This window comes from Acipenser ruthenus, chromosome 40, assembly GCF_902713425.1.
Source record: "Acipenser ruthenus chromosome 40, fAciRut3.2 maternal haplotype, whole genome shotgun sequence".
NCBI lineage: Eukaryota > Metazoa > Chordata > Actinopteri > Acipenseriformes > Acipenseridae > Acipenser > Acipenser ruthenus.
In genome coordinates, this window is record NC_081228.1 from 153188 (window position 1) to 181071 (window position 27884).

General features: G+C 46.9%; 2 protein-coding genes across 8 annotated transcripts in view; both read left to right on the forward strand.

Moving 5' to 3' along the window:
- The first annotated feature begins 478 nt into the window (after positions 1-478).
- On the forward strand, positions 479-5987 carry LOC117397164 (layilin-like). Of its 5 annotated transcripts, none has more exons than XM_059009939.1 (8): positions 479-943; positions 1371-1394; positions 1576-1873; positions 2044-2201; positions 2560-2604; positions 2702-2788; positions 2958-3060; positions 3278-5987. In XM_059009939.1, exons 1-8 carry the CDS (start codon positions 868-870, stop codon positions 3591-3593), a joined length of 1107 nt encoding a protein of 368 aa, XP_058865922.1. In that variant the 5' UTR covers positions 479-867; the 3' UTR covers positions 3594-5987. The 5 variants fall into 5 exon arrangements, with proteins under 5 accessions (XP_058865922.1, XP_058865920.1, XP_058865921.1 ...); XM_059009937.1 differs by having other exon boundaries at positions 492-943; positions 3275-5984; XM_059009938.1 differs by having other exon boundaries at positions 493-943; positions 1374-1394; positions 3275-5984.
- Positions 5988-6096: 109 nt separating this feature from the next.
- LOC117966527 (serine/threonine-protein kinase SIK2-like) overlaps positions 6097-27884 on the forward strand; it is a 33157-nt gene continuing 11369 nt past the window's right edge. For 2 of the 3 annotated variants that reach the window (XR_009311241.1, XM_059009935.1), the window contains exons 1-7: positions 6097-6613; positions 12408-12524; positions 15351-15414; positions 22653-22814; positions 26338-26462; positions 26783-26906; positions 27653-27879. Coding sequence is in view for 2 of the 3 variants with exons in the window: in XM_059009935.1 (XP_058865918.1) it covers positions 6485-6613; positions 12408-12524; positions 15351-15414; positions 22653-22814; positions 26338-26462; positions 26783-26906; positions 27653-27879 (948 nt within the window). In the remaining variant the exon portion in view is untranslated. The remainder of the gene's footprint in view (positions 6614-12407; positions 12525-15350; positions 15415-22652; positions 22815-26337; positions 26463-26782; positions 26907-27652; positions 27880-27884) is intronic. The other variant, XM_059009936.1, reaches the window with a different exon arrangement.

Here is a 27884-nt window from a genome sequence, read left to right on the forward strand (position 1 = left end):
AATAACATCAAGTGCTAATCTGGTGTGTTAAAGAAACGGCCTAATCGAACAAGGGTTAAACAGTCGAAATGGTCACTTCATTGGTTTCGTTATGTCCTGTCGACAGCGTTGTATTTTAAGCAGAAAGGTAATAACATAACGTAATAAAAAGCTAACAGAGTTTATACTGCAAGTTATCTGTAAGCACGACCCGCAGAAAGAGGCGTCCTCTTTCAGCTCTGTGCGTGTGGAAGTTCCCTGTTTAATTCAAACGCGGAAAGGGGAATTCAGAGGAAACGGACAGAATTACCAAAACGAGCGAAAGAAAAGGCCGGTCCTACCGCTGTCCTAACGGGGAACGTTTCCCGAAGCGCGCAGATCATACATTGTATTCATGCATCGCACACAGCGTTACTACAGCAGCTACAATCGTGTTATCCAGCAATTGGATGGAAGCTGGAACCGCGGCGTCTTTTTGAAAAGCTGTGTTTCTGTATAATCGACTTGGAAGGCGGTCTCTAGTCTATCGTCAGTGTGAATCTGGATTACATGCCGCAGGACAGTCTGCGTTACCTCAGGAGGATGCATATTTTACCCTGGGTTGGAATTGCTTTACGTTGTCACTCTGCTAATTGCCGTATTGATTCGAGCATAAAGGGGCTGTCTTAATAACAGAAAGGCATTCTACCAGTGGAGCGCTTCACCCTGCCAGACTGGACAGTCTCGCTCCGGGCATTTCAGAACGCACGCTCTCCTCGCTTTAATTCCTGCTCCAATACGTTTATTATTATTATTTTTGACTCTGGGATATGCAAATACGAGGAATAGAAACTGCTTTTATTCGACTTTTGCTGAAGTTGCTTTTGGCACAAGTGAAACTATGAAGAAATGGATCTCGTGATACTTCTTGGAGCGATCTTTTCTATTTGGTTACATCCTTGCACTGGATCCAAGCTCTTTAGTGGTAAGTTTATAGAACTACGGGAGTGGTCCTGTGTAAGTTTCTTTTTGTTTGTTTTTTTTACAGCAGTGTGTAAAATTCAAAAAGCTATGCGCTCACCGCACCCAATTCGTTCTACAATTACGCGCGTTTAAATTCTGCAGAAATGCAGGAGAAGCGTAATCATTTATGGAATTTACTGAGCAATTATGTTATGTTCAGACTAATTTTAAGAGAGAGAGAGAGAGAGAGAGAGAGAGAGAGAGAGAGAGAGAGAGAGAGCGAGGACACAGTGAGGCTTGTGTCTGGGTGCATGTGATATCGTTTAAGATGAATGTGTTTTTCAGTGTAATCTCATAATGCAAACTGTTTTCTGGGACGGATTCAAAACGGACCTCAGTTCTTAATTGCTAATGTGTCTGTTCTTGTTTTCTTCATGCTGGCAATAAAGCAGAGGATTTTTATGAGCCTCGAGGTATGTACGATTATGTGAGTCATCATGTTTTGAATGAACATCCTTTGTCCCCCCCCCCCCGAATGCAATTGCAATGGATTCACACAGTGGAAACCTCAAGGTCCGTGTTTGTTGTATATTGTTTGGGCTCTTTTGTAGATCTCTCTCGGTGCAGCTCCTTCATCTCTGCCTCTCTCTGCAGGACAGAGGGTTTGTCGGAGGGGCACCGAGAGGCCCTGCTATAAAATCGCCTATTTCCAGGACGCGTCTCGGAAGCTGAACTTCGAGGAGGCGAGCGGAGCGTGCCGGAGCGATGGGGGAGAGCTGCTGAGCATCGAGTCTGAGAACGAACAGAAACTCGTCGAGAATTTCATCCAGGAACTAAGAGCCTCCGACGGGGACTTCTGGATTGGCTTGCGAAGGAAGCAGGGCTACCAGGACTCCACCGCCGACTGCCCCGGGAAATACCACTGGCTGGACGGCAGCAAAGCCACGTTCAGGTAAGCTCCAGTCCAGTGACATCACTAAAGCTTGAAACCTGTATCAAACCCCGAGTCTCCCCTGGTGTGCCATGCGTCTCCTGAAACCAGTTTTTTAGGGGTCGGACTCTGAGGGATTGTGTCCGCGTGTGTTAGGGTGAGTGATTCTGCTGTGCTGTGTGTAATTGCAGGAAGTGGCACTGGGATGAACCGTCCTGTGGTAATGAAGTGTGTGTGGTGATGTATCACCAGCCGTCGGCCCCCCCAGGGATCGGAGGCCTCTACATGTTCCAGTGGAACGATGACAACTGTGACACCAGAAACAATTTCATCTGCAAGTACTCTCAAGGTAAGACCAGCGCTGCGGAGTAACTGGCCTCTGATTGCATTTGTAAGTGAGACGGTTCCTTTTTCAGACCCCCGAGTCGCTGCTGTTTCCCGACTCCCTCACACGACTGTATCCTGGCATGCCGCTGCAGCCCGTTCTAAACACAGCTAGCACTGCCCCCTGCTGGTCTGAAGCAGTTACAGCAGTGTGCTGCAGATCTTTACTGGGAGCGGATCTGAACCCTCCTCTGTTTGCATACGTCCAAGCACTGATCTGCACTGATGTGACTTCAGGAGCAGTCCCCCAGTTTATCAGTGACACTCCATATAAAATCACCACCAAATAATCAGCAGAAGCATTTGAATTCTTCTCCTTTCAGAAAAAGCCGCCTCCTCTACATCAGCTGGGTCCTCTGCGCACACAGGTGAGCAGAACTTCAATTTCAACACGTGCTTTCATTATTATTTTGTTAGCTCTACACAGTGTCCTCAGAAACAACAAAATCATTTTTTCCCTTTCAGACGCCCCGGCAGTATCTCTAGGACCAAAGCACCCGGCTGTCACCGTGGAGGGGGGTAAAGACAGCGTGCTGGTCACTGACTCGAAAGGTCGGCTTTATTTGAAGTTGTTTCAATGAGTTTCAAATGGATTTGCTCTTTTGTGTTCCAGACCCCCCTGCAGTGTTTCCAAGAAACACACGACTTTACCTCCTCTTTAATGCATCACATTCACGTGTTTTAGTGACCTGTCATTCTAATGGCTTCTTGTCCCCTGCAGGCAATGTCTTAAATATCGCTTACATCATCATACCTACCATCCCACTGCTATTACTGCTCGTGGTCACAACAGGCGTGTTTTGCTTCAAGCTTTTTGCAAGAAGGTAAGTCTTTTCAAATAATAACCAGTATGTCAGTGACAGAGTATATTCAAATGATTTACAGCACGTGGAAACGCTTCTTGTGTTCCTAAGATGCATATAAGAAGGTGCCAGCGTATTTATCCTGACGTTAGTTTTATGAAAGCGTGTCCCAGTGAGTCAGCAGGACACAGAAACTCTGTTTATTTCTTCTTGTCCCGTATGGCACTCTCTCCAGGAGGAAGGAGAGGACTGAGACCAGTAAGAAGGAGCCCCATTTCTGGATGTCTCCGAACAGATGCAGCAGCCCCAGCCTGGAGGTTTACAGCGTGATCCAGAAGCAGCGCCCTGCGGACCTCGAGGGGACGAGACCCGACATCAAGAACACTTCATTCCGAGCCTCCTCGGGGCACGACCTGTCAGGTGACTACGACAACATGAGCGCCAGCAACTCGGAGCGCGGCGAGAGCGGCTTCGTCAACAACGACATTTACGAGACGAGCAGCAGCGGCAGAAAGGAGTCCGGCTGGGTCGACAACGACATCTATGGCTACTGAGAGAGAGAGAGAGAGAGAGAGAGAGAGAGAGAGAGAGAGAGAGAGAGAGAGGGAGAGAGAGAGAGAGAGAGAGAGAGAGAGAGAGAGAGAGAGAGAGAGAGAGAGAGAGAGAGAGAGAGACTGGGGGAGAACGTGAGAGGGCTCACGCCGCTAGTGCGCTTGCTGTCTTTGTGAAATGGGCATGCGTTTGCTGTTAGAAATAATATGCCACCATGAAGCTAATAAAACTGTACAGAAAAAAAACACACAACTCACATTTAATGCTGCATATAAAAACTGGCTTTATAAAACATATCGTAAGCATTTCCATAGAGCCTGCCATGCATTTCCACAGAGCCTGTCATGCATTTCCACAGAGCCTGTCATGCACTTCCACAGAGCCTGTCATGCATTTCCACAGAGCCTGTCATGCATTTCCATAGAGCCTGTCATGCATTTCCATAGAGCCTGTCATGCATTTCCACAGAGCCTGTCATGCATTTCCATAGACCCTGCCATGCATTTCCACAGAGCCTGTCATGCATTTCCACAGAGCCTGTCATGCATTTCCATAGAGCCTGTCATGCATTTCCACAGAGTCTGTCATGCATTTCCATAGAGCCTGTCTCCAGGAGAACCTGTCATGCATTTCCACAGAGCCTGTCATGCATTTCAATAGAGCCTGTCTCCAGGAGAGCCTGTCATGCATTTCCACAGAGCCTGTCTCCAGGAGAGCCTGTCATGCATTTCCACAGAGCCTGTCTCCAGGAGAGCCTGTCATGCATTTCCATAGACCCTGTCATGTTGTCTTTCATTGGCTCGGGGGCTCATCGTCTCTCAGAGTGATGTTATTCTGCACTGTAGTTGCTGTATTAATGTCAGGGCATTATAAATGAACAGTGTCAGGAACGTCAGAGTGCAGTACCACACGTGTACCATACAAAGGAAAGCAGTGAAAGGGATTGCAAAGCAAAGCACTGAACTTCAGCAACACAGGATTCCAAAAGCAGATCTTCCCCGGCTTTCTCACTCCTGCCAAAGTAATCCCACGGGTTTAAAAAGACATGAGGGGAGTGATTGGGTTTGCTACAGTTAATGATGTCAACTCTGCAAATGCCATTTAAACATAACATTAGGAGGTTCAAACATTAGGAGGTTTTATTTCAAGCGTTGGTCTGTGGCTGCGAATCTGTGAAGCCGAGTTGAAAGGTCGAAATATCACATGATTTCTGAGGAACCAGGAAGAATAAAAAAAACTGTAGTGGAAGCAAGCGAGCAGGATGGCAGCCGGTTAGACTGAGCAGAGAAGAACTATCTGATGAGAACAAGTATGAATAGTGAAGAAACAGACCCTGGCGCCATTCACAAAGAGAGCAAACATTATCGAAACGGGGGGTTTGTGTAAAACAAGAACATTGCATGTGCAGCTGGAATGGGAGGCTCGTTTGGATAATCACACTGTTCCAATAAAATACATTACAAATGATCGAGTGTAAAACAGTGCTCCCGCTAACAATAAGAAACACACAGAGCCTGGTACTGACTTAACATCACTATGAATTCAACTTAATAACATTCACCTCTCAAAATAAACAAGGCTTAACAGGTTAAAATCGATCAAAGATAATAATAATAAATAAAGCACGACCTATAGACCTATCTTTTGTAAAAGCTGTAAAAACTAAAAAATTGAATTAAAAAACCATTGAAAATGTATGACGTTATTTTAGACTCGCTGCTCTAGCTTAATGAAACATGCATGTTCCACTGCGAGCAGAGAGCTGTCCTGTGACACTGCAATACACGACACGCACACTAGAGGGCAGTGTTGAGCTGCGGATCACGGATCACGATCGTATCCTTGACTCTTAGAAGAATGTTTACAATCAAGGACGAAACTGGGGGTTTCTTTTAATTGTCCGTTTGGCTTCCTGCCCCAAGCTGTAATAAACCTGCCCAATTACCACACTCAAGCACGTAGCAAGCAAACTGAGCGCCAGTCTAAGCTGCGTAACCTACTCCTAGTTTAACTTGAATGTAATATTATATGAGAGAATGCGTGTCCGCACAATTATGACACCATGTGAAAGCTTTGTATTCATTTGTAATGATATTGCAAAGGTGCAGTGCAATAAACAAACTGGCAAGGCAACAGCGTCTGCTGTCTATTTTCTTAGTGTAAAATGCCATTCAGGATCACTACAGCTGTAATAAATGAAGGAGGATGTGATTTGTCATGTAATATAAAACCTGTTTTGCATTTTTAATGTCCAGTCTATATAGGTTTGAAGGGGCTGAGCAGCGGCAGCACACACAGCTTAGCTTGGTGGCAGACAGATTCGTATAACTGAGCTGGCACGTAGCTGTACGAAGTTAAAACGGCTTACAAATGCATACTCACCTGCCCTGCCCCCCTCCACAGAAACGTTATCACACGTCTCCCAGCGGCTGAGGTCGAACGCACAGGCTTGTTTTCAGTGTGCAAACAGATTGACAGCTTTTAGAATAGCAGCGGCCGGGCTTTGACGTAAGAGGTGGATCTGGTTGCCTTGGAGACAGTTTGGCAGTGAAGTTAGGCTCGGCTTCATAACCCCGCCCACTGTACATATACCCCCAGCGGCTCTGACGTCAATGGACGTCAACCAAAGGAACACGATGCCTCCTGCGAGCTCCGTAGCAGTCCGGTCCGGTCCGGTCCTGTGTGTGTTTGAATAACAGCGAGTCGTGTCAGGGTGCTGTGCTCAGCCCACCAGCCCTCGGTGTTATTAAGAATGCCTTGCTTTGTAAACTGCTTGCAAATAAGGACCAAGCTTTGAAAAAAAAAAAAAAAAAAAAAAAAATGGATCTTCTTGTTTTTTTTTTTTTATAGTGTATAAATATTAGATTTTTCTTGGTGTCTCGGTTTCACCAGCATGGTCATGGCGGATTGTCAACAGAGACGAGGTCCGGTTCGGGTGGGTTTCTATGACATCGAGCGCACCTTAGGAAAAGGCAATTTCGCTGTTGTGAAGCTGGCGCGGCACCGTATCACCAAGACCGAGGCAAGTAACCGACGCAAGTAACCGACGCTTGTTCTGTGCAAACTCCGCCGAGTCCGTGCGCTTAAATATGCGTGTCCTACCTAAGAACGCAGGAATGCGCCCACGGTAAACAACGCGGCGTGGAAATGCACGGGCGCTGCAGGGAGCGGGGCTCGACTCCTCGAGTCGGGAGTTTCTGTAGTGGGGACGCGAGTTCAACACTCAGCGATCAGCCTGCACTCTATATTATAACGAAGCGTACTCGCTTCACTGCTTACCTGTCGCGTTGCAGTGTGAATGCACGGCTGGCTTTAGTGTAGGTATGCGTGGCTTGTTCAACTGTTCATGTGTGCATACTGTGTGGTGGTGTTATGGCAATGCTTATGTAACGTTAACGTTATATAATCGCAATACTGGAGTCCTAATGCCGGATTTTAAAAAGAATAGCCACATATCCGTGTTACCTGGCCATCGTTTTATTTACAGTAATTCACCTTGCACGTTTGTATGTAACCGAAGACTTTGCGGATAAATAATTGAACGCGGATGCATTCCCCTGTTTAAAAGTACGTCATCTTTATTACAATTAGTGAAAACTGCTGGTACAGACACTGTAAAGTCAAGACGACATGCCGGCACTGAAATCTGCAAAACATTTCGACTCGGACACCCTGGCGTGCAGAGCGGCTCTGACGGTGTATGGGAATCAGACCCCAGATTAACCCCAGCGGGCTGTCTTCACCAGCTTAATAAATTCAACTAGTAAATATTAATTAAATATGACACGCGAGAGCTGCTTTGAGAAGTTACGTGCAGGTTTATAACTTCTTCTCGTCGTGTTACAGTGTTATATTACCGAAGTGTCGAGACACGGGTGTGAGCAGACTTGTTGTGAACATTATATTTTGTGCCTCTACGAAATGAAACATTAGAGTCACACGGCGCCGTCTTGGTTGAATTCAGACGGGGTGTCGTCTCATATTTGTGAAGTTTTCTTGCTGTTGTTCTGCCCATTGTTCATCCTCAAATACCCACGACGCGGGGCGCGCTTCACCGCGGCGTGGGTTAAACCTCTCGGGAGTGGGAATGCGCTGCAGTTAAACGGGTCGCTGTTTTGTGTCGGGTTTCATGAAGTTTTATGAATCTATTCCACTGTGTTTAATTTATTTTTGCACATTTTAAAAAGCAGGTTTCTTGAATGACGTTTGGTTTGAGACCCGTTTCTATAGATGTGGTACAGCGCGGCATCAATACATACTGTTAGGGAGTCATTCTGTATGATTTCAAAGAAAAACACCCGGAGCTATAAGGTGACTTGAGGGACAACGCATCGGTTTGAAAGCAGAGATGCTGTTTATTAGCAGATGTGTGTTAGCTGCGGCTTACTGTGGCGTTGCCAATACACGAACACGGGTTACATGGCGTTCATTCACTTATTTGGAAAATGTTTGTATTATTATTATTATTATTATTATTATTATTATTATTATTATTATTATTATTATTATTATTATTATTATTATTAATAAAGCGTTTTTGTTGCTATGCGCTGTTCAGTGTCTGAAATGCGTTAACGGCTCGTTTTCCCTTTTGAAAGAGGGTACATGTGTGTGCGTTTTATATCGCGTTCATAGCTACGGAATTAGATCATCTGTAATATCGAAACCGAATATGACGATTCTATTTAAGACTAAGTCATTTGACAAGAATCCTTTTTTTCTCCCCAGAATAGCATGTTATTGGGTACTTTTATATGACGTCAAGTATTATTAGCGTGCCAACACATAACCGCAGTCAGTGAAGGGACGCCGAGCTTGTCTTTGCGTGGATTGAAATGTTCATTTGCCGTGCAGCTCGTGAAAGTGTGACTGGCGGCTGTTTTACCCGCACCCGTACGTTCACTCGTAGCAGGACCCGCACCGTCTCCCATTCACTTCAATTAGGGGAACTAGAGCGCCAGGTCGCTGTGCAATTTAATTTGTTACACCAGGATTCAGAACCACAACTCCTTATTTAAAATAACTAAATCAATTCATTAAAATAGTCATTTTGTGCTTTAGTGTATTTGGCATAAACGGGTTGGGTTGAAACGCCTGTATTTTGGGGTTTGCACAAAACGGGGAACCCCAGCAGTAAACGAGAAATAAAGTGAATCATATTTCAAGTGAAGTCCATTCATAAGCGGTCAAAATATGACCAGCCAGGTGTTGTGTATTAATGTAACATTTCAAATGAGCGCTTGCCTTCAAAATCGAACCTTTCTTTCAAATAAAGCCCTTTTTATTTATTATAAGTAGTTTATCATTTAAATAAGCAAAAAACCCAATCTGCCGCTCGTTTAAATTCGGGACACATGTTGCGATACTGGATCACACGCTGCTTGCAGTGACAGTACAGAGGAGCGTGTTGGTACTCGCTGATGTAACAGAGTGGATCACAACGATGCAAAGGAAACCAGTGCCTGCATGCTGTCTACAGTGCAGCAGCTGCTGCAGTCTGTACAGAAGAGCGACACTCTGCTGTCTTTACAGCTGAAGAGGGTTTCATTTCACTTTAGCATGGGGAGAGGCATACCTGTGTTTTCCAGCTGATTCATAGCGCGATGTTGGGATCACAAGCTCTGTTTCAAGTGTCTGATTAGTATCACGAGAAGGCTACGTTTTCCTAGGAGACCAGGAGCATGCAAACACTTGCAGTGCTGCAGTGGCACGTCACAGATCCCGTGTCCTTGCGTTTGGTTAATGCAACACCTGTATCCTTTACAGAGCAACGCATTGGGGAGAGTCAGGCACGAACCATTCCACCTTGTTGCTGTCATGTGTGGAAAGCTGTGTGTATTTAAAAAGAAGAGGTTTACACAATTGTTCACTTGTCAACGCTGTGCTATTTAAAAACAGTGCAAACGTTTCCTGAATCGCCCCACTCGTCACTTTCAGCCTCAGGCTTGTTCTGTGAGGAAGCCAAACCTGTGCATTGTGAAACCCTTTCAAACCTCTAATAACCCATTATCTCAGTTAACTGCTTGAGCGTTCTGTGTGCAGAACGTTTCAGAAGAGAGGAACTATCACCAATGACATGCTGAACTGGGGTTTGATAAAGGAGGCTTCAGATGGACGGATCTACTGACAGACACACCCCCCACCCCCAGAATCTGATACCTCAAAAACATGTAATACTGGAATGAATGGATGAGCAGTTGTTCAGATGGATGGAGAGCGTGTGTGCAGTGTGACAGACTGAACGAATGGATAAGCAGTTGTTCAGATGCGTGGAGAGCGTGTGTGCAGTGTGACAGACTGAACGAATGGATAAGCAGTTGTTCAGATGCGTGGAGAGCGTGTGTGCAGTGTGACAGACTGAACGAATGGATAAGCAGTTGTTCAGATGCGTGGAGAGCGTGTGTGCAGTGTGACAGACTGAACGAATGGATAAGCAGTTGTTCAGATGGGTGGAGAGCGCGTGTGCAGTGTGACAGACTGAGCGAATGGATAAGCAGTTGTTCAGATGCATGGAGAGCGTGTGTGCAGTGTGACAGACTGAACGAGTGGATGAGCAGTTGTTCAGATGGGTGGAGAGCGTGTGTGCAGTGTGACAGACGTCCGACTGTCTGCTCTGTGTCTCTGTGCAGGGATTTCGTCCCCAGGGGTTTGAAGAGTCCCTCGCAGTACAGAGCATGACAGCTGGAGCCTGGTGTTCCTGCAGCAGGCTTGGGTTTGTGATTGAGCCTCTGCAGCAATCGCAGGACTGGGAGAGCGGTCACCCTTGTGTTTCGTTTTCTTAACTCTCACACTGAAATAGAACGACTCCTTCTGTGTCCGCTTCCTGTCAGGACCGGACTGACTGGACGGAGGCCTGCTGTGAAAGCAGCTCTGCAGTACAGGCTTCGTTTATCTGAACCTTCCCCCTCGAGGGCAGGAGCTGGAATAGCAGCACACAACGCTGGCTTTGTCTGGCTGTTTCTTTAAAGAGCTCACTTACTGCAGACTGTGTGAAAATATCTGTGCCCAGGGAAGTTTCATTCTGACTAAGAGCTGTTTATATTGTTGATGTGGGCCTGGTGTTATACACAGGGAAGGCCTACAGTTGGTAAACTCCTGAAGCACTCGCTTCTCTGTCTTTTGAAAAAGCTTTTGTTTCATGTTTGTTAGCACCGTCTGTGGAAGAAACAGAGTCAGGCAGACAGGCGTTTGAGCGAGTGTCTTCATCAGTGTTATTGAGGTGAAGCAGAGTCAGGCAGACAGGCGTTTGAGCGAGTGTCTTCATCAGTGTTATTGAGGTGAAGCTAGGAGAAGTGGAGTTCAGTGTTTAATAAGTTGGGTGCTCTGGTGTTGAACTGTAAGGCACTAAGTGAAGCAGGGAAAGGTTCAGTGTTTTCTGCTGGGGCTTGTATACACCAGACATGGTATTTAAGAATGAGGTGTGCACTGTAGTCTTCAATTGCAGTACTAACTAATAACCCTGCAGTTTCACTTATTTAAAGACTGCAGTAACGTGCCTGTCTCCTTACTGGAGTCTCTCCAGACACACCCTGCATTCACAAGCAGCAGGATTCACTGAGATGTGCCGGGGACGCCCCAAAACTGTGCAACGCCCGACCACAAAGAAATCCCACTCTATTTTAAAACCTCTGCATTCTTTTGTGCTTCAGCTTTGTACTGTTCATGCTGACTGGATACATTCCTTTAATATTCTCCTGTGGGTAGAAACGTCATGTGACTGTGTTAGAAACTCGTGATTCTTTAAAACACCATAGAATGACATGATAGCCTCAGAAATGCATAGCAACGATACAGCAGTGGTACAAACACTGAGCACCCATTCATAGCAACGATACAAACACTGAGCACCCATTCATAGCAATGATACAAACACTGAGCACCCATTCATAGCAATGATACAAACACTGACCACCCATTCATAGCAATGATACAAACACTGACCACCCATTCATAGCAATGATACAAACACTGAGCACCCATTCATAGCAATGATACAAACACTGAGCACCCATTCATAGCAATGATACAAACACTGAGCACCCATTCATAGCAATGATACAAACACTGAGCACCCATTCATAGCAACGATACAAACACTGAGCACCCATTCATAGCAACGATACAAACACTGAGCACCCATTCATAGCAACGATACAAACACTGAGCACCCATTCATAGCAGTGATACAAACACTGAGCACCCATTCATAGCAACGATACAAACACTGAGCACCCATTCATAGCAACGATACAAACACTGAGCACCCATTCATAGCAGTGATACAAACACTGAGCACCCATTCATAGCAATGATACAAACACTGAGCACCCATTCATAGCAACGATACAAACACTGAGCACCCATTCATAGCAATGATACAAACACTGAGCACCCATTCATAGCAATGATACAAACACTGAGCACCCATTCATAGCAATGATACAAACACTGAGCACCCATTCATAGCAATGATACAAACACTGAGCACCCATTCATAGCAATGATACAAACACTGAGCACCCATTCATAGCAACGATACAAACACTGAGCACCCATTCATAGCAATGATACAAACACTGAGCACCCATTCATAGCAGTGATACAAACACTGAGCACCCATTCATAGCAGTGATACAAACACTGAGCACCCATTCATAGCAATGATACAAACACTGAGCACCCATTCATAGCAACGATACAAACACTGAGCACCCATTCATAGCAATGATACAAACACTGAGCACCCATTCATAGCAATGATACAAACACTGAGCACCCATTCATAGCAATGAGTTTTCTTTTTTCTTTTTTGCCAGGTTGCAATAAAGATTATTGACAAGTCTCAACTGGACGCTGTGAATCTAGAGAAGATCTACCGAGAAGTTCAGATCATGAAGATGCTGAATCACCCTCACATTATCAAGCTCTACCAGGTATGCATGTACCGTCGCAATGGACCGCCTCCTAGTGGCTGGTGAGTGCACTGCACTGACGTCAGCACCAGACCTGCGCTCGCCTGTCCGCTGCAGAGCGGCCTCTTCATGGGAATGGAGAGGCGTTCCTCTTTGAACCCGGTGCTGTGTGGTTCACGTCCAGCCAATGGGCTCAGATCCCAATTCATTTGTTTGGTGGCTCTTTCACTCCAGTTATCTCTGCCCAGGAGGAAGCAGCTGTTTTTGCCCATGACTTGAATACAGGAACATTAAAATAACTGTAGGTAAAAAATATTAATAAAAGCAATCTTTTGCACTTCCATTAGCTGCCTAGGTCTGAAATGTGCAGCTTTTAAAGCAAGCATATTTTAGCAATCAAGGCCATCTGGTACTACACAAAGTGCTCAGTTTGCTTGCCTTGACTCCCAGGAAGTCTGTAACTGCTTTACTTCCTGGGTCGTTTCACCCCAGTGAGTAGCTTCTTGCCAGTTTCATACCTTAAGAAAGTGATTGAAACATTAAGGGAGTGTTTGAAGGTAAGGAAACGGGTTTTTAAAGTCTTTACATCTCAACGCTGTGTGCCAGTGTGGGTGTTTGTTTGTGTGTTTGTTTTAAACATCCTAGCTAAAGGGAACTAGCTGAAAACCTGCAGGGTGGTTCCCATGGAAACGCCAGGGCCTTTAAATAGCCTCTTCTTCAATGCAGCCTGTCAGGGTTATTCAAGGGGGAGTGAGTTCAGTTGATGACCTCACGGTTTCCTGTGTAGAATGCAATGTTCTCTCAGTGGGCAGTCGTGACATCATCGCTAATGCAAAACAAACACACAACCCCCGGAGGAGGAGGCGTGGTGGGGGGGTCTTGGAACAGCAGCTGGGTAGTCAGGGGTGTCTGTAGTGGAGTTTAGTACCGGGCACTTTGAACCTGCTGAACAACAGGAAGAAGCAGGAGGCCTCTGTTCAAGGAGCGAACACAAGGCTGTGACACACCAGCCCTGCCAGGCACTTGTGTTCCCTGTATAGGTCTCAAGTGTGCAGTTTTGTAAGAAACGTCTGTTTTTATTTATTTTTCATTCCTAAACCTCTGCGGCTACACAGGGTTAAAGAGTTTGCTGTGCCTGGCCTTTCAGGAAGCCTGTTACTGCTTTTACTTCCTGGGTCGTTTCACCGCCGCTGTGTTACAGTGCTGCGTGCGTGCGTGCGTGTGTGCGCGTGTGTGTGTGCATGCGTGCGTGCGTGCGTGCGTGCGTGCGTGCGTGCGTGCGTGCGTGCGTGCGTGCGTGCGCGCGCGCGCGCGCGCGCGCGTGCGTGCGTGCGTGCGTGCGTGCGTGCGTGCGTGCGTGCGTGTGTGTGTTTTTTCCCTTCTGCTATATTTGAACAAGTTCTGAGGTGTGCAGAGAATTCTGTTTCAAATTAATAGAGGAGTGCGCTGAGTCACGGAAGAGCTCTGCTGACAGATCACATGGAAGCGATTCTCCAGACAAGCTCAAAGCCAGGCAGATACAGAGGAAAACAATCTCTATTTGAGCACCAGAGCCCAGGAGCACTCTGAAAGATAGAACTTCATAATATATACTGTATATATATATATTAAAAACGGGATTAAATGAAGCCGGCTCTTTGTAAATCTGCATTTCTCATGGTGTTCAGATCTGAAAGAGTTTCTCTTGCAAGGATCGCAGTGTGTTCAGATCTGAAAGAGAGTTTCTCTTGCAAGGATCGCAGTGTGTTCAGATCTGAAAGAGAGTTTCTCTTGATAGGATCGCAGTCCCTCCTTGCATGTATCTCAGTCCAGTGATGTGGGTTATTCACTGATCCTCATTCGAGGATTAACTCCAGTGCTGTGAACAGCCATGGGGTCTCCTCTAGTCCTGCGCTCACCCTGAATGTGCAGTCTAGAGGGGCGGCTGCTTTCACAAGCTCAGCAGCTGTGTGGGGACTCGGGGACTCAACTTCCAGCCTGGTTCACTGCCCTCTCTCAGCTCCAGAGTATAGAACTGTACAAACAAGCTCCCAGCACACAGGATATGAGAGCAGTGACTGTGAGGTCACTAAGAACCCTGGTGTGTGTGTCTCAGTGTGTGTGTGTGTCTCTGTGTGTGTGTGTGTCTGTGTGTGTGTGTGTCTGTGTGTGTGTGTCTGTGTGTGTGTGTCTGTGTGTGTGTGTGTGTGTCTGTGTCTGTGTGTGTGTGTGTGTGTGTCTCTGTGTGTGTGTGTGTGTGTGTGTGTGTGTCTCTCTGTGTCTCTGTGTGTGTGTGTGTGTGTGTGTGTGTGTCTCTCTGTGTCTCTGTGTGTGTGTGTGAGAGGGAGGGAGGGAGGGAGGTGGGGATCTCCTCATAGTTCTTGCTGTTATGTTTCCTCATGTAATTAGCTTCTCTGTTTCTGAACTTTAACGGAGGGCTGATCAGTGTTTATTTTAAAAGCACTCCCAGAAGGTAGATGCATTGGCTGGCACTGGAGTACCAGTCCCTGCTTTCCTGTGACTGAAGTGTTTTCAGTTTCTATATGAGGCTTGAGGATGTGCATTGAAGTGTCTGCAAGGAGTGTGCGATGGACATTCTACACCAACGCCTTCAAATAAATGACCATTAAAAACCCCACTGCCCCTCGACCATAATGTGTGCGTTTTTCATATAGGAAAACCTGACCCCTAAGAAATGATTGCAATTCATATTAGCTAAGATGTACTGGAATTGTTTTTGCTAGCAGCGTGTATTTTTAAATGAAGCCACTGCAGTTCCCTTTAGATTGTTTGACTCCTCACTGAAAATATCCCTTTAACTTGAGTACTATTTTCCTGTTCCTAGTAACGCATTCTTCTCATTAACAGGTAATGGAGACAAAAAACATGCTGTACCTTGTAACGGAGTACGCCAAAAACGGGGAGATTTTTGGTAAGTGAACGCGCCTGATTTGTTTAATGTGATTTGGATACATTGATCATCTCCATGATTTTGCTGAGGTGGCTGTGCTGGTCAGTCGTTTTGTGAGGATGTAAAGAAAACCTCTATGTGGTTGCTGATCTGTATAAGAGGTAGTTCATGATCTAGTTACAAAGATATGAGAACATTTTCAAACAAGACGAGGCCATTCGGCCCATCCGTGCTCGTCCGGTTCTGAGCAGCTGATTGATCTCAGAGCTTTGTCAAGTCGGGTCTTCAAGGATCCCAGTGATTCTGCATCAGCAACATGACTAGGAACCCATCCCATCCCCGCAGCACTCTCTGTGTGAAGAAGGGTCTCCTTCAGCAACATGACTAGGTCACCCATCCCATCCCCTCAGCACTCTCTGTGTGAAGAAGAGTCTCCTTCAGCAACATGACTAGGTCACCCATCCCATCCCCTCAGCACTCTCTGTGTGAAGAAGAGTCTCCTTCAACAACATGACTAGGTCACCCATCCCATCCCCTCAGCACTCTCTGTGTGAAGAAGAGTCTCCTTCCCTCTGTCCTAAATCTCCACTTCATTTCCAATGGTGTCCCCTGGTCCAGGTTTGTGTGCTCGTGTGTTTTGAGGAATCGGTTCCACTGCCCCTGTGAAGAGGCTGGCTCACTGGATTCCTGTTTTTGTGTTTTAAGAGGTGATCTGCGTAGACAGTAGAGACAGCCGTGAATCTGCTGTATTGTTTGACTAATCTGATTACATGACAAATGTCAGAGCTGCTATTAAACAGCTGCATCTACGTCACCCGGTCTCTCTTAATAGTGAAATCCTGCCCTGACCTTATCCCTGTTGAGGATTAGACTGTGAAATACACACTGCAGCGTGGGGCCCTTTGATAACGTGCATCCCTGCTGTCTGTGTGCGTGTCTGTGGGCACTGTGTGTGTGTGTGTGTGTGTCTGTGGGCACTGTGTCTGTGTGTGTCTGTAGGCACTGTCTGTGTGTGTGTATCTGTGTGTGTCTGTGGGCGCTGTGTGTGTGTGTGTGTGTGTGTGTGTGTTTGTAGGCACTGTCTGTGTGTGTGTATCTGTGTGTGTCTGTGGGCGCTGTGTGTGTGTGCGTCTCTTTCTCAGTGTATGTCCGTGTGTTGGTGTCTGTGTGTGTCTCTGCTATAGAAGAGAGAATCTAAAAGCCTGCTTGCAGTAGATTATGAAAGTGCAAAGACTTTGTGCTTTCACCCTGGGGTATGTGGAGTTCACTTCAGTAGGTTCTGATACGAGGCAGTGCAGTTTCCTGTTGTGACCCCCTGAGCTGTGTGCTTGCTGTGTTCTTCCATGATTTCTCTGAGCTTGTTGACGCTGCATTCCCAGAGAGACGCTGGAGTTTCAGCAGCAGCCTCCCACACTCGAAGCACGTCAGGAAGCCAGTGCTGCCGCAAGCCTCTGACACACACAAGGATAGAAAGCAGAACATCACGCTGCTTTGACATTTGGCTGATTTGTCACCCAATAGGAACTGACTAATCCGAGCGGGGTGTTTGGACTGATATAACAAGGCTTAATTACCTTGTGACTGTAATAAAGGAATAGCTATGTTCTGACAAGTGTATTATCTGACAAGTGTAGCATGCCTTTAATTGTTGCAGTTATCCTGCGATTATAACACAGTGGGGACCGACATCACCAAGGGTCCCATTCACAGCACAGCCTAAATGATTTAGAAGTGCAGTACAGACATCACCAAGGGTCCCATTCACAGCACAGCCTAAATGATTTAGAAGTGCAGTACAGACATCACCAAGGATCCCATTCACAGCACAGCCTACATGATTTAGAAGTGCAGTACAGACATCACCAAGGATCCCATTCACAGCACAGCCTACATGATTTAGAAGTGCAGTACAGACATCACCAAGGGTCCCATTCACAGCACAGCCTACATGATTTAGAAGTGCAGTACAGACATCACCAAGGATCCCATTCACAGCACAGCCTACATGATTTAGAAGTGCAGTACAGCTCTCAGTTTGCTTGCCTTGTCTTCCAGGAAGTGGAATTCTTTTGTTGGCTACATATTAAAAGGCGTTGTCCTCACGTGGCGTGCCGTCTATGCAAAGCTGTAAACTTGAGAAGGTGTCTGAGAGTGTGCTTCAGTGGCACAGGGTCACTCCAGGGCAGGGACTGCAGAGTGCAGTGCAGACAGAGAAAAGAAAGAGGAAACTGGGTCACTTCTGAATAATCCAGGAGCTAATGAAAACAGATGAGCTCCGCATATGTCAGGCTTGACATCGTAATTAGATTCCCTGCTGAAGTAGTGTGGGCCGCGCATATTTAAGAACAGATGCCGTTCTCTGTAGAATATTATTTAGCCACAAGTTTTTAACCCTGTCAGGGTGTGCAGATCTGTGCACCTGTTTGATATCAACGCTGCATAAAAATGCCACAAGACAGGTTTTTAATGTTCAAGCCGCTAAAGGTATGGTGATGTCATCCTTCATGATGTCATGCCTCTACCTCAGCCCTGCTGTTTCCTGTTTTTATTCTTTACTGGAAGGTTCAGGCTCCCCACGCAGTGTTTTAAAGTGCCCAGTGGGTACAGTATGTACTGCACAGATTCAGAGGAACACTGCTACCTACAGGAGAGACAGAGAATTCGAATCCCAGCCCAATGATGTCATCGTATCTGCGTGTGTCTGTGTTTCCCCTCGCGTTGGAGAGTGCAGTGCTGAGTGATCTCTAGCTCTGTGTGTGTCTGTGTTTCCCTTCACGTTGGAGAGTGCAGTGCTGAGTGATCTCTAGCCCTGTGCGTGTCTGTGTTTCCCCTCGCGTTGGAGAGTGCAGTGCTGAGTGATCTCTAGCCCTGTGTGTGTCTGTGTTTCCCCTCGCGTTGGAGAGTGCAGTGCTGAGTGATCTCTAGCCGTGTGTGTCTGTGTTTCCCCTCGCGTTGGAGAGTGCAGTGCTGAGTGATCTCTAGCCCTGTGTGTGTCTGTGTTTCCCCTCGCGTTGGAGAGTGCAGTGCTGAGTGATCTCTAGCCCTGTGTGTGTCTGTGTTTCCCCTCGCGTTGGAGAGTGCAGTGCTGAGTGATCTCTAGCCCTGTGTGTGTCTGTGTTTCCCCTCGCGTTGGAGAGTGCAGTGCTGAGTGATCTCTAGCCCTGTGTGTGTCTGTGTTTCCCCTCGCGTTGGAGAGTGCAGTGCTGAGTGATCTCTAGCCCTGTGTGTGTCTGTGTTTCCCCTCACGTTGGAGAGTGCAGTGCTGACTGATCTCTAGCCCTGTGTGTGTCTGTGTTTCCCCTCGCGTTGGAGAGTGCAGTGCTGAGTGATCTCTAGCCCTGTGTGTGTCTGTGTTTCCTCTCGCGTTGGAGAGTGCAGTGCTGAGTGATCTCTAGCCCTGTGTGTGTCTGTGTTTCCCCTCGCGTTGGAGAGTGCAGTGCTGACTGATCTCTAGCCCTGTGTGTGTCTGTGTTTCCCCTCGCGTTGGAGAGTGCAGTGCTGAGTGATCTCTAGCCCTGTGTGTGTCTGTGTGGGCGCACGGGCCCTGTCTGCCGGCACTGTTTCTGGTGCATAGTTAGCTACAGCTCCCCTTCTCTAGTTTGGAGAGCCCAGCTGTGCTGATGAGACTCACATTACTGTTGGATTGGAGAGCTTTTGTGCTGTGTGTTCACAGTGTGGATTGAACTCCCCTCAGGGGTGCTGGGTGAGTTCATTGCTATTCCGAGTGCAGCATCTCTCTTTTGAATTCGCTGTGTTTCACTTGTGTTTCTGGAAGCTCGCTGTGTGGGGATGACTCGGTGTGCTCCCTGAGGCTCTGGTGATGTCATCCGTGTCAGTCAGTGCTCAGCAATGCTGTCGGACGAGAGTCTTCATCATCATCATCATCATTATTATTATTATTATTATTATTATTATTATTATTATTATTATTATCATTATAATTATTATTATTATTATCATTATTATCTGAAGACATTGAAAAGGGCTTTGAAGTGTTTTGTCACTGGATTGAAGTTTCTTTTCAGTATTTCTATTGTTATTTAGGGCTTGGATAAAATATTACCTGCTTGAAAAAAGTGACCGTATTCTAGAAAATAGCAATTTACAAACGAATGCATTCCAAAGATTTTAGATTCCATTTTTTTGGGCACAAGAACAGCCGAAGCTGTAAATCCTGTCTTTTCAACTTGAAATGACGTGTCGTACAGGCATTGCCAGAGTGAATACAGCAAGTGTACAGAAATATAAATAAATGTGTGTGTGTGTGTGTGTCTGTCCCCTCCCCTCCTGGAACCAGCATGTTAAATGGTTTCTCTGAGCAGGGCTCTAATTAAACAGGGGCAGCTCGGTGCTGTCAGTAATTTCACTCCCTCGTGCTACAAGGGCAGCACTATCAATCTGAACTGGGGGCTACATGAATAAAAGCAGCGTGCTGGAGAGAAGCGGCGCTGGCTCCACTCGCATGCTAATGAAATCCTCTCTGCAGGGACCGCCTGCCCTACTTCTTCCCTCCTTGTCACTTTCCTCAGTTCAGGCTTTCGTTTGGGTAAACAGCTGCGTGTATTAGAATAAATCTCCCCCTTCTCTCACTCCCATTAGCTACACCGGCCTCAAATGCAGCAATTCCCCCACAGCTGAGGAGGACTGAAGGTTCAGGGCGCGTCCTCCCATCCCACGAGCGAGCCACGCCCAAGCCAGGGTCCGCTGTAGAGCGATTAGGAGGAGAAATGATACGGAGTGGGCTACATAGCCATGCTGATGAGGCACTGGGGTCCTGTAACTTGAGATCAGTCATCCACTGGAAACCAGACATGCCATGATGGGCTGAACGGCCTCCTCTCGTTCGGAAATGTTCTTAAGTTTGCGTGTCTGATTCAGATACTGCCTCTCCCTCCCTCGCAACAGCGAGAGCAAACCAGGATCCTGCCACTGAGTTCAACCTGGTTATCTCGGGGTCAGGCGTCTGACGTCATAGTTACCTGGCGACGGAGCCCTGTCCTCTCCACAGGGTTACTGGCACTCCCTTCAACACAGCCAGCACTGTCCCGCTGGCAGGTCCCTGGTTACTCATTTACAGCTGAGCAGCAGCGTGTCCTTCTGCTGACTGGGGCCAAAACAAGACCTCTAATGAACTGAACTCTGCACAGCTGAAAAAACTGCTTTTTACCTCCTGGCAGACGTGCTTGCAGCCAGTAACGTGCAACCAGATGAAAAACAGTCCTAGAAACAGTCCCCTAAAGCAGCACCACGACCCAGGGGGGCCTCGTGCTTTCTCAGTAAAGACACTGAGAGCAGCTGCTGAGAAATCCCCGGTCAGCCACCACGGCGATGGACACGGCTGCTGAGAAATCCCCGGTCAGCCACCACGGCGATGGACACGGCTGCGGCTGACGTCACCTCTGCTTGTCTGGAGGCGGATTGCTCTTTTGCTCGTGTGTCTCGCTCACACACTGAAGATAAAGACTCTGATTCAGGCAGGTTTCTCAAGGTGGTATAATCACACGCTCAGCATGCTCCCGCTACGCTTGCCCTTTCGGTCCCTGCTCCGCTTCTCTGGCTGATCTCAAGATAACAGACAGTTATCTGGTTCATGTTACTGGCTGAACGCCCGTCAGTCAAACAGGGGAAGCAGCTGATTGGTTGATATCCGAACCGTGCTTGAAATGTCTTTGTGGTAAAAATGATTGTGTTTTCATTCATTCATGTAACACAATGTATCAATGACTGGGTCCGAATGGTCTGCAAAGGAACCCAATGCTGAAATGAGTGTGTCTGAAATGAACTGCTGTAGGGAGGGGCGGGTCTCTCATGTCTTTATTGGATCATGTGATGGGGGACCGGATTCATTTTGCTCCGATCTGAACTAGACTCGCATTTTAATATCTGATAGATGTATAGGATATAAAATGCAGCACGGTTGCTCTGTCGGCTTTTTGATATCCCTGAGTCTCAAGAGCAATTTTCATCTCAAACAAAAGAGGCCAGAGTGTAAAAATACCCACCCTCCCTAATTGCAATGCTTTAGGTTATTTTAGTGGAATCTCCCAAGGACAAAAGACACAAGGCATGTGTGCAGCAGTGTGCGGGAGCAACGCCTTCCTGCAGTCTGATTACATTTCTCAACGCTTCCTTTTTCACAGGTACTGAAACGAGGGAACAGATTACATTTCATGGAAATAAGTTACTTTACATTTAGGGCTTATTTAGTTCTGGTCACATTTGCAGGGATAATGAATTAAAGTTAGAGAGAGGACAGTAGCAGGGGGTATGAAAGCTTACATCATAATGGAGTGACGAAAAAACATCTTTTACTGTTTCAGCACTAAGAAACTTTGCACAGTCACCCTGCTGGGTGTGGAGTTATTTCAGCTTCAGATTCCACAGCTTGAGCAGGGAAACCATATAAAAAACAGATGTTCCTCTGGAAGCCACACGATTATTATATATATATGATTAGTGTTAACACTCGTAGCATTGAGCTGGTATCCCTGGTATTTACCTCCGAGCCCTGCTGTGTAATAGGGGTGTGTTTCATAATCCCTCCTCTCTTCTACACATCAGAGTCCAGCGCTTTACCATCTGAGCCAGCCAGAGCTGTAAAATGCCAGCCAGTACTTGAGTTGATTGATTGTACACGATGTAAGGGCAGATAGAGAGACACGACAGGGCCTGAAGCACAGCTCTGGGGTTTATTTATCAGTGTGTTTCTTTTGTTTGCTCTCTTAAGCACAGAACACCAGTGCTGTGCCTTTGTGTTGTGCTGGTTGTCACGGCATTTTTTTTGGCGTCATGGCAACCGGAGTTGGGCAGGGTCTTGTGGGAGGGGCATTGTTTTTGGACGAGAATTTTGTTCCCCGCCAAAAAACTTTTTCCTTCCAACGCAGTGATTTTCAGAAGGGAGCCCCTGCCAGCGAGCGACGTCCTTATAGAGAGGCGGGTCATGAGAATGCAGGAAGAAAAACGATTACAGCAAATCAGACAGCAAAGTCACTTAAAACATCAGAGAGTTAGAAATGACGTAACTCAGGCAGGAAGTTAGACAGCAGGAAATACATCTGGGGTTCGGGTTAGGACCGGTAGGAACACACTTTTCATCTCATCTTGCTAGAAAATGGCATCAGAGGAGAGTGAGTTCGAGAGACAAAATATTTAAATCTGTAAAATGTCAACTGTGCCTGAGGAGTAACTATTTGTAACTGTAGTTACATTGCTTTCATAGTAGTAATAAGTAACTGAATCGGATTACTCTCTCTTCACAGACTACCTGGCCACCCACGGGAGGCTGAGTGAACCGGAAGCGCGGCGCAAGTTCTGGCAGATCCTGTGCGCGGTGGAGTACTGTCACGACCACAGCATCGTGCACCGTGACCTCAAGGCAGAGAACCTGCTTCTGGACGGACACATGAACATCAAGATAGCCGGTGAGCAGCTTTAGCCTCCCTCCGCAGGGCTGGAACGGCACACTGATGCATCACCATGTGCAGGTCCCCACACAGTGTGTATCCCCGTGCACGTGCTGGCTCTGAAAATCATTCATGATGTGTTGTTAAAAAGACTTTCAATGAGAGAGCATGTCTTAATTCAACTGCAAAACACATTTCATTCAAGAGCCATTTAGTGAACTACAGTGAGCCATGCTGTGGTCTTTTATCACAATACAAACGATACAGAGCTCCATTACAATCCAATACAAACGATACAGAGCTCCATTACAATCCAATACAAACGATACAGAAAGACGTAGACGCCCTGCAGACTGGCACAGTGTACTTTCAGCAGCTCTACCAAACGAGACAGAAGCACAGAGAGGGCTCATCAAGGAGCCCCTGACCAGCCTTTCAGAGGCGGTCGTGTAGCAGCTCGATATGAAAAGGGGGATGGGAGAAGGTGCTCTGAATTAACAGGGACCTGCCGTTTCCTGCAGCAAGGTGCTAATGTACTGTGGACTGCCTTCTGAAGCACGGGGACGCGGGGTGTGTGAGTCTGAGGGATTGTGAGAGCAATCCCACACATGCCCCTACGGCATTGGGCACAGCGTGTTAAATTCAAAGCAGTCTCACTGAACACAGTGACCGATCTGAGCAGAGAAACGAAGTGGAATTCAGACAAAGGGTAGAGGAGACGCCTCTTCACAGAGCGGGGTACCTAGCCATGCTGTGGACTGCCTGCTGAAGCACAGGGAGGCAGGGTGTGTGAGGCTGAGGGATTGTGAGAGCAATCCCACAGTGTGAAACACACTGTCGAGAGCCTGTGAGATTGGTGATTGCTTTATTCAGCTGTTTTAGAAAGCTGCATCTACCTTTTCTTTCCCTCTTTTTCTTCTCTCTTTTCTTTCTGTCTTCTCTGGTGTTTGTTTCTCTCTCTTTTCCTTTCCCTCGTGCCTCTCTCTCTCGGTCCTGGCTGGCCCTCACTCAGGGACGGCTGACATTTCCAGGGCTCCTGGTTTATTTGTGAAATGTGAAAAGGGGTCCCGCTGTGCCCCGGCACATTCCTCCTCTGCACACCCTGGGAGAGCAGCCTGCACAAAGAAAGGTCAGACGGGGCTTCAAAGCCCTCGCGGGCTGCTGGACATTTCAAAGAAAGAGCCACAGAGGCCAGATACAGGAGAGTCTGTGATAGAAATGCCACCGGCTCCACAGTGACCTTGTGAAGTAGCTGAAATACTGAAAGAAACTCAATCACTTCAACGGCAAACACTGCGACTAGAAGCCCTTCTCAATGTCTTCAGTCAGCCTGGTGAATAGATTCAATGACAAATGTTTCAACTAGACGTCAAGTCAAAACGCTAGTCATTGGATCTATTGAAGACGTTGAAGAAGACTTCAAGTCAAAACGCTAGTCATTGGATCTATTGAAGACGTTGAAGACTTCAAGTCAAAACGCTAGTCACTGTATCTGTTGAAGACGAGTCGAAGTGTTTGTGGTTGCATGGGTTTCTAAAGTTCTCTCTGTGCAGGGGCTCTGGTAGACTGGCCAGCTGCAGTGAAGTGCAGGACTGTGTCTGGATCCAGTTACAGGCAGCAGGTGCAGGAGGATTAGAGACTATTATTGTGAAGCGTTCTCCTGGGCGAGTTCCTGAAACAGACAGGACACCAGAGGAGCATTGACGTCAATGCTGCCTGTTCAGTATTCATCACGTCAAGAGGGTTAGCACAGAGCAGGAGACCGGCACTGTACCTTTCTACTGTGCGCCTGCTTTATCCTTCCATTTAAAGGAATGCGTTTTGTTTACTGAGCTTTACTAATGTAGCTGAAATAAATTCACAAGCCCTTATCTGTGAAGCGTTGCTGTTAGACTAGAAGGGGAGGAGTCTCCTTCTTCCTGGTAATTTGAAGTGATGTATTTCTCAGTATATCCCTCACCGCTCCGATTCTGTTTTTCGCACATCACAGTGTTTGTATTACGGTTATGTTTTATATGCGAGGACCCACCTGAGTACAAAGCCATTCACTGGGTAAACAAACAGGACTGTCAACACAGTCTGATCCAGTGAAAGTGCACGAGAAGGCTAAACATTTTCGTTTGGGGGAAAAAATACGGTTTTAGCGAGCAATGCAGGGAGAAACACGCTGTCAGCAACATGCGAAAGACAAGAAGAGGTTAACTAAGAGCGACCTCAGCGCTGTCACGTGGGGTGGATGTGAGCGAGCTCCCAGCCTGTGCTAATACAATCAAATGTTCAGCATTCAGGACTGCAAATCCATTTAGCCTCGCTGGCAGACGCGGCGAGCCAGAGAGAGCTTTGTTTTTATCTGCGGCTAAAGGCTGATCCGAGGTCACAGGCCTGCCACATGCTCAGAGGGGATACTGTACACACACACACACACATACAGGGAAACCAATCCCTACCCTAACAAAGTTAACTAGCCTTCAGACTGGCGTGTTCCTCTTGTAACTTCCACAACGAAACAGCAGCTAGCAGCCAGCTCTCTGGAAGCACACCTGACCCTGCGTCAGCCCTGCCTTCAATCAAGCACAGCTCCAGACAAAACCTTTATCTAGGACTGAGGAGAAACGATATGAACACGACTGAGATCTTCTGTGTAACATCGTGTCATCAAAGAAACTACACAATCATATCACAAAACCAAAAAAAAAAAAAGGCTACCAGAAGCCATACCAGCAGCACAGTATGGCATGTTAGATTTTGACAGTGTTTCATTCAGTATAAAGAGGTGTGTGGTTCAGTATGTTAATGTAACATTGATCAGCAGGTTTCACTCGACTTTGTAAAGCAACATGAGTTCATTCTGTATTTGTTTATACCTTTCTTCAGTGTTTATTTTATGAATTTACAGCCTTTTTTATAGATGGCCAAAAATCTCTGTTTATCTCTGCATTCTATAACCAAAAATGGTAATGGTTTGAAACCGTTCAGTATAACAAGCTTGCGTCTTAATTGAGGTTTAGTAAAGGCTTCAGTGACTCAAACCACAATGCAAAAAGAAGGAAGAAAATGCAGCTTTCTGTAGCTGCTTCACCATCAAATTAATATGTCTCTACCTGTCACAGTGTGTGTCCCTGTGTGTGTCCCTCTGTCTCTGCTATCCTTGTGTGTGTGTCTCTGCTATCCTTGTGTGTCCCTGTGTGTGTGTGTCTCTGCTTATCCATGTGTTTATCTGTGTGTGTGTGTGTGTGTCTCTCTGTTTGTGTGTGTGTGTGTGTGTACCACTGACCCCCTCATGTTTCTCTGGCACACTGAAAGCAGTATGAAGGTCTCGCGTTGTCGCAGCGCTTTGTGTTCTTATAGTTTGTGAGCCAGGTTGTTTCTCTGTCACACTGAAAGCAGTATGAAGGTCTCACGTTGTCGCAGCGCTTTGTGTTTGTACAGTTTGTGAGCCAGGTTGTTTCGTGTTTGTTTTTCAAGGACACAAGTTCAGCAGCAGTAGCTCTATTCCCAGGTCTGGTTCAGTGTGTTTTTTTTTTGTTTGTCTCTCTCACAGATTTTGGCTTTGGTAATTTCTTCGAGGCCGGGGAGCCCCTGACCACGTGGTGTGGGAGCCCCCCCTACGCAGCCCCGGAGGTGTTTGAGGGGCAGCAGTACGAGGGTCCGCAGCTCGATATCTGGGTAGGGCCCCCTGCACTCCCCCCATCACTACACTGTGACCTCTTGACTGCACACACATCGAATGCACGTGTCTGTTAGGATTTCTTCATTTAGCAGTACTGACTGTGTAAGAAGCGATGCACATTAAAGTACATTGTGATTGTGAATATCATTTAGAATTTAAATGGAAATTCATGCATATTATTGTTTAAAAATGATATGAAAAAAATTCTGAGATTTACTGAAGTTATTGTTTTTGAGCTGAACTCCTCAGTCCTCTCGCCCTGTACATGCAGTCCCTGCACAGCGTGTCATTGCTGGTGTCTCTCCCTCTCTCTCAGAGTCTGGGGGTGGTCCTGTATGTGCTGGTGTGCGGAGCCCTCCCGTTCGACGGACCCTCCCTGCCTGTGCTGAGAAGGAGAGTCCTGGAGGGTCGCTTCAGGATCCCCTACTTCATGTCTGAAGGTAATACAGCCAGCCACTAGGGGGGTGCTCCGTTAAGAATTCAGTGTGTTCTACCCAGTATTGTTAAACTGGGAAACCCAGCATGTGCCGCTCCACAGGGGCTTCAGTACCTGCGTATCAGCTTGTGGAATTCCTATAGACACACTGTTCAAGGTTCCAGAATGGAGCTCATTCACAGCCCTGCAGTCGACCCCCCAGGCTGGGCAACGTGCTGGGAAAGTGGCCTTGTTAGTTTGGAGGTTGATTAGAGAAGGGCGAGTTTGACGCAGGAGTCTCATTGTTAGCTTCTCTAATTGTGCTTGAATGCCACGGTGAGGAGCGGGTTGTGCAAACTGGTGGAGAGATTATTTAGTGTGCCTGTCCTGCAGAAACTCGCTCCACGCAGCTCTAAAAGCAGATACAAAGGCATCCTGCACGGTGCTGGAGCCCGCATAGCTTCCAAGAGATGTTCAGAACAGAGCGGAGCAGCACACGCTGGTGAGCCAGCTGGAATTCTTATCCACACTTTCATCATGCTTTTCTATAGAGATCTTCCCTTTACTAACTCACAGCTCCACAGTTGACTGTGGTTAAAAAAAAGGACCTTAGCCCTAAACATGTTCAATAATAATCTCAGAATGATAAAGAACACAGGTGATCGTGAACAGGTAAAGAAGTGAAATATTGGGTACGGTTTGCAAGCAGTCATTACCATGTGAGGGAGTGAGTCAAGCCCTTTCTGTGTGTCTCTGTGCTCCTCTCGTCAGACTGCGAGCATCTGATCCGGAGGATGCTGGTTCTAGACCCTTCCAAGCGACTGACCATCGCTCAGATCAAGGAACACAAGTGGATGCTGCTGGAGGTGCCAGTGCCGCGGCCCGTGCTCTACCAGCAGGGGGCGCTAGAGGACAGCGAGTCCAGGATGGGCGAATACAACGAACAAGTACTGCGACTCATGCAGAGCCTGGGGATTGACCAGCACAAGACCATCGAGGTACA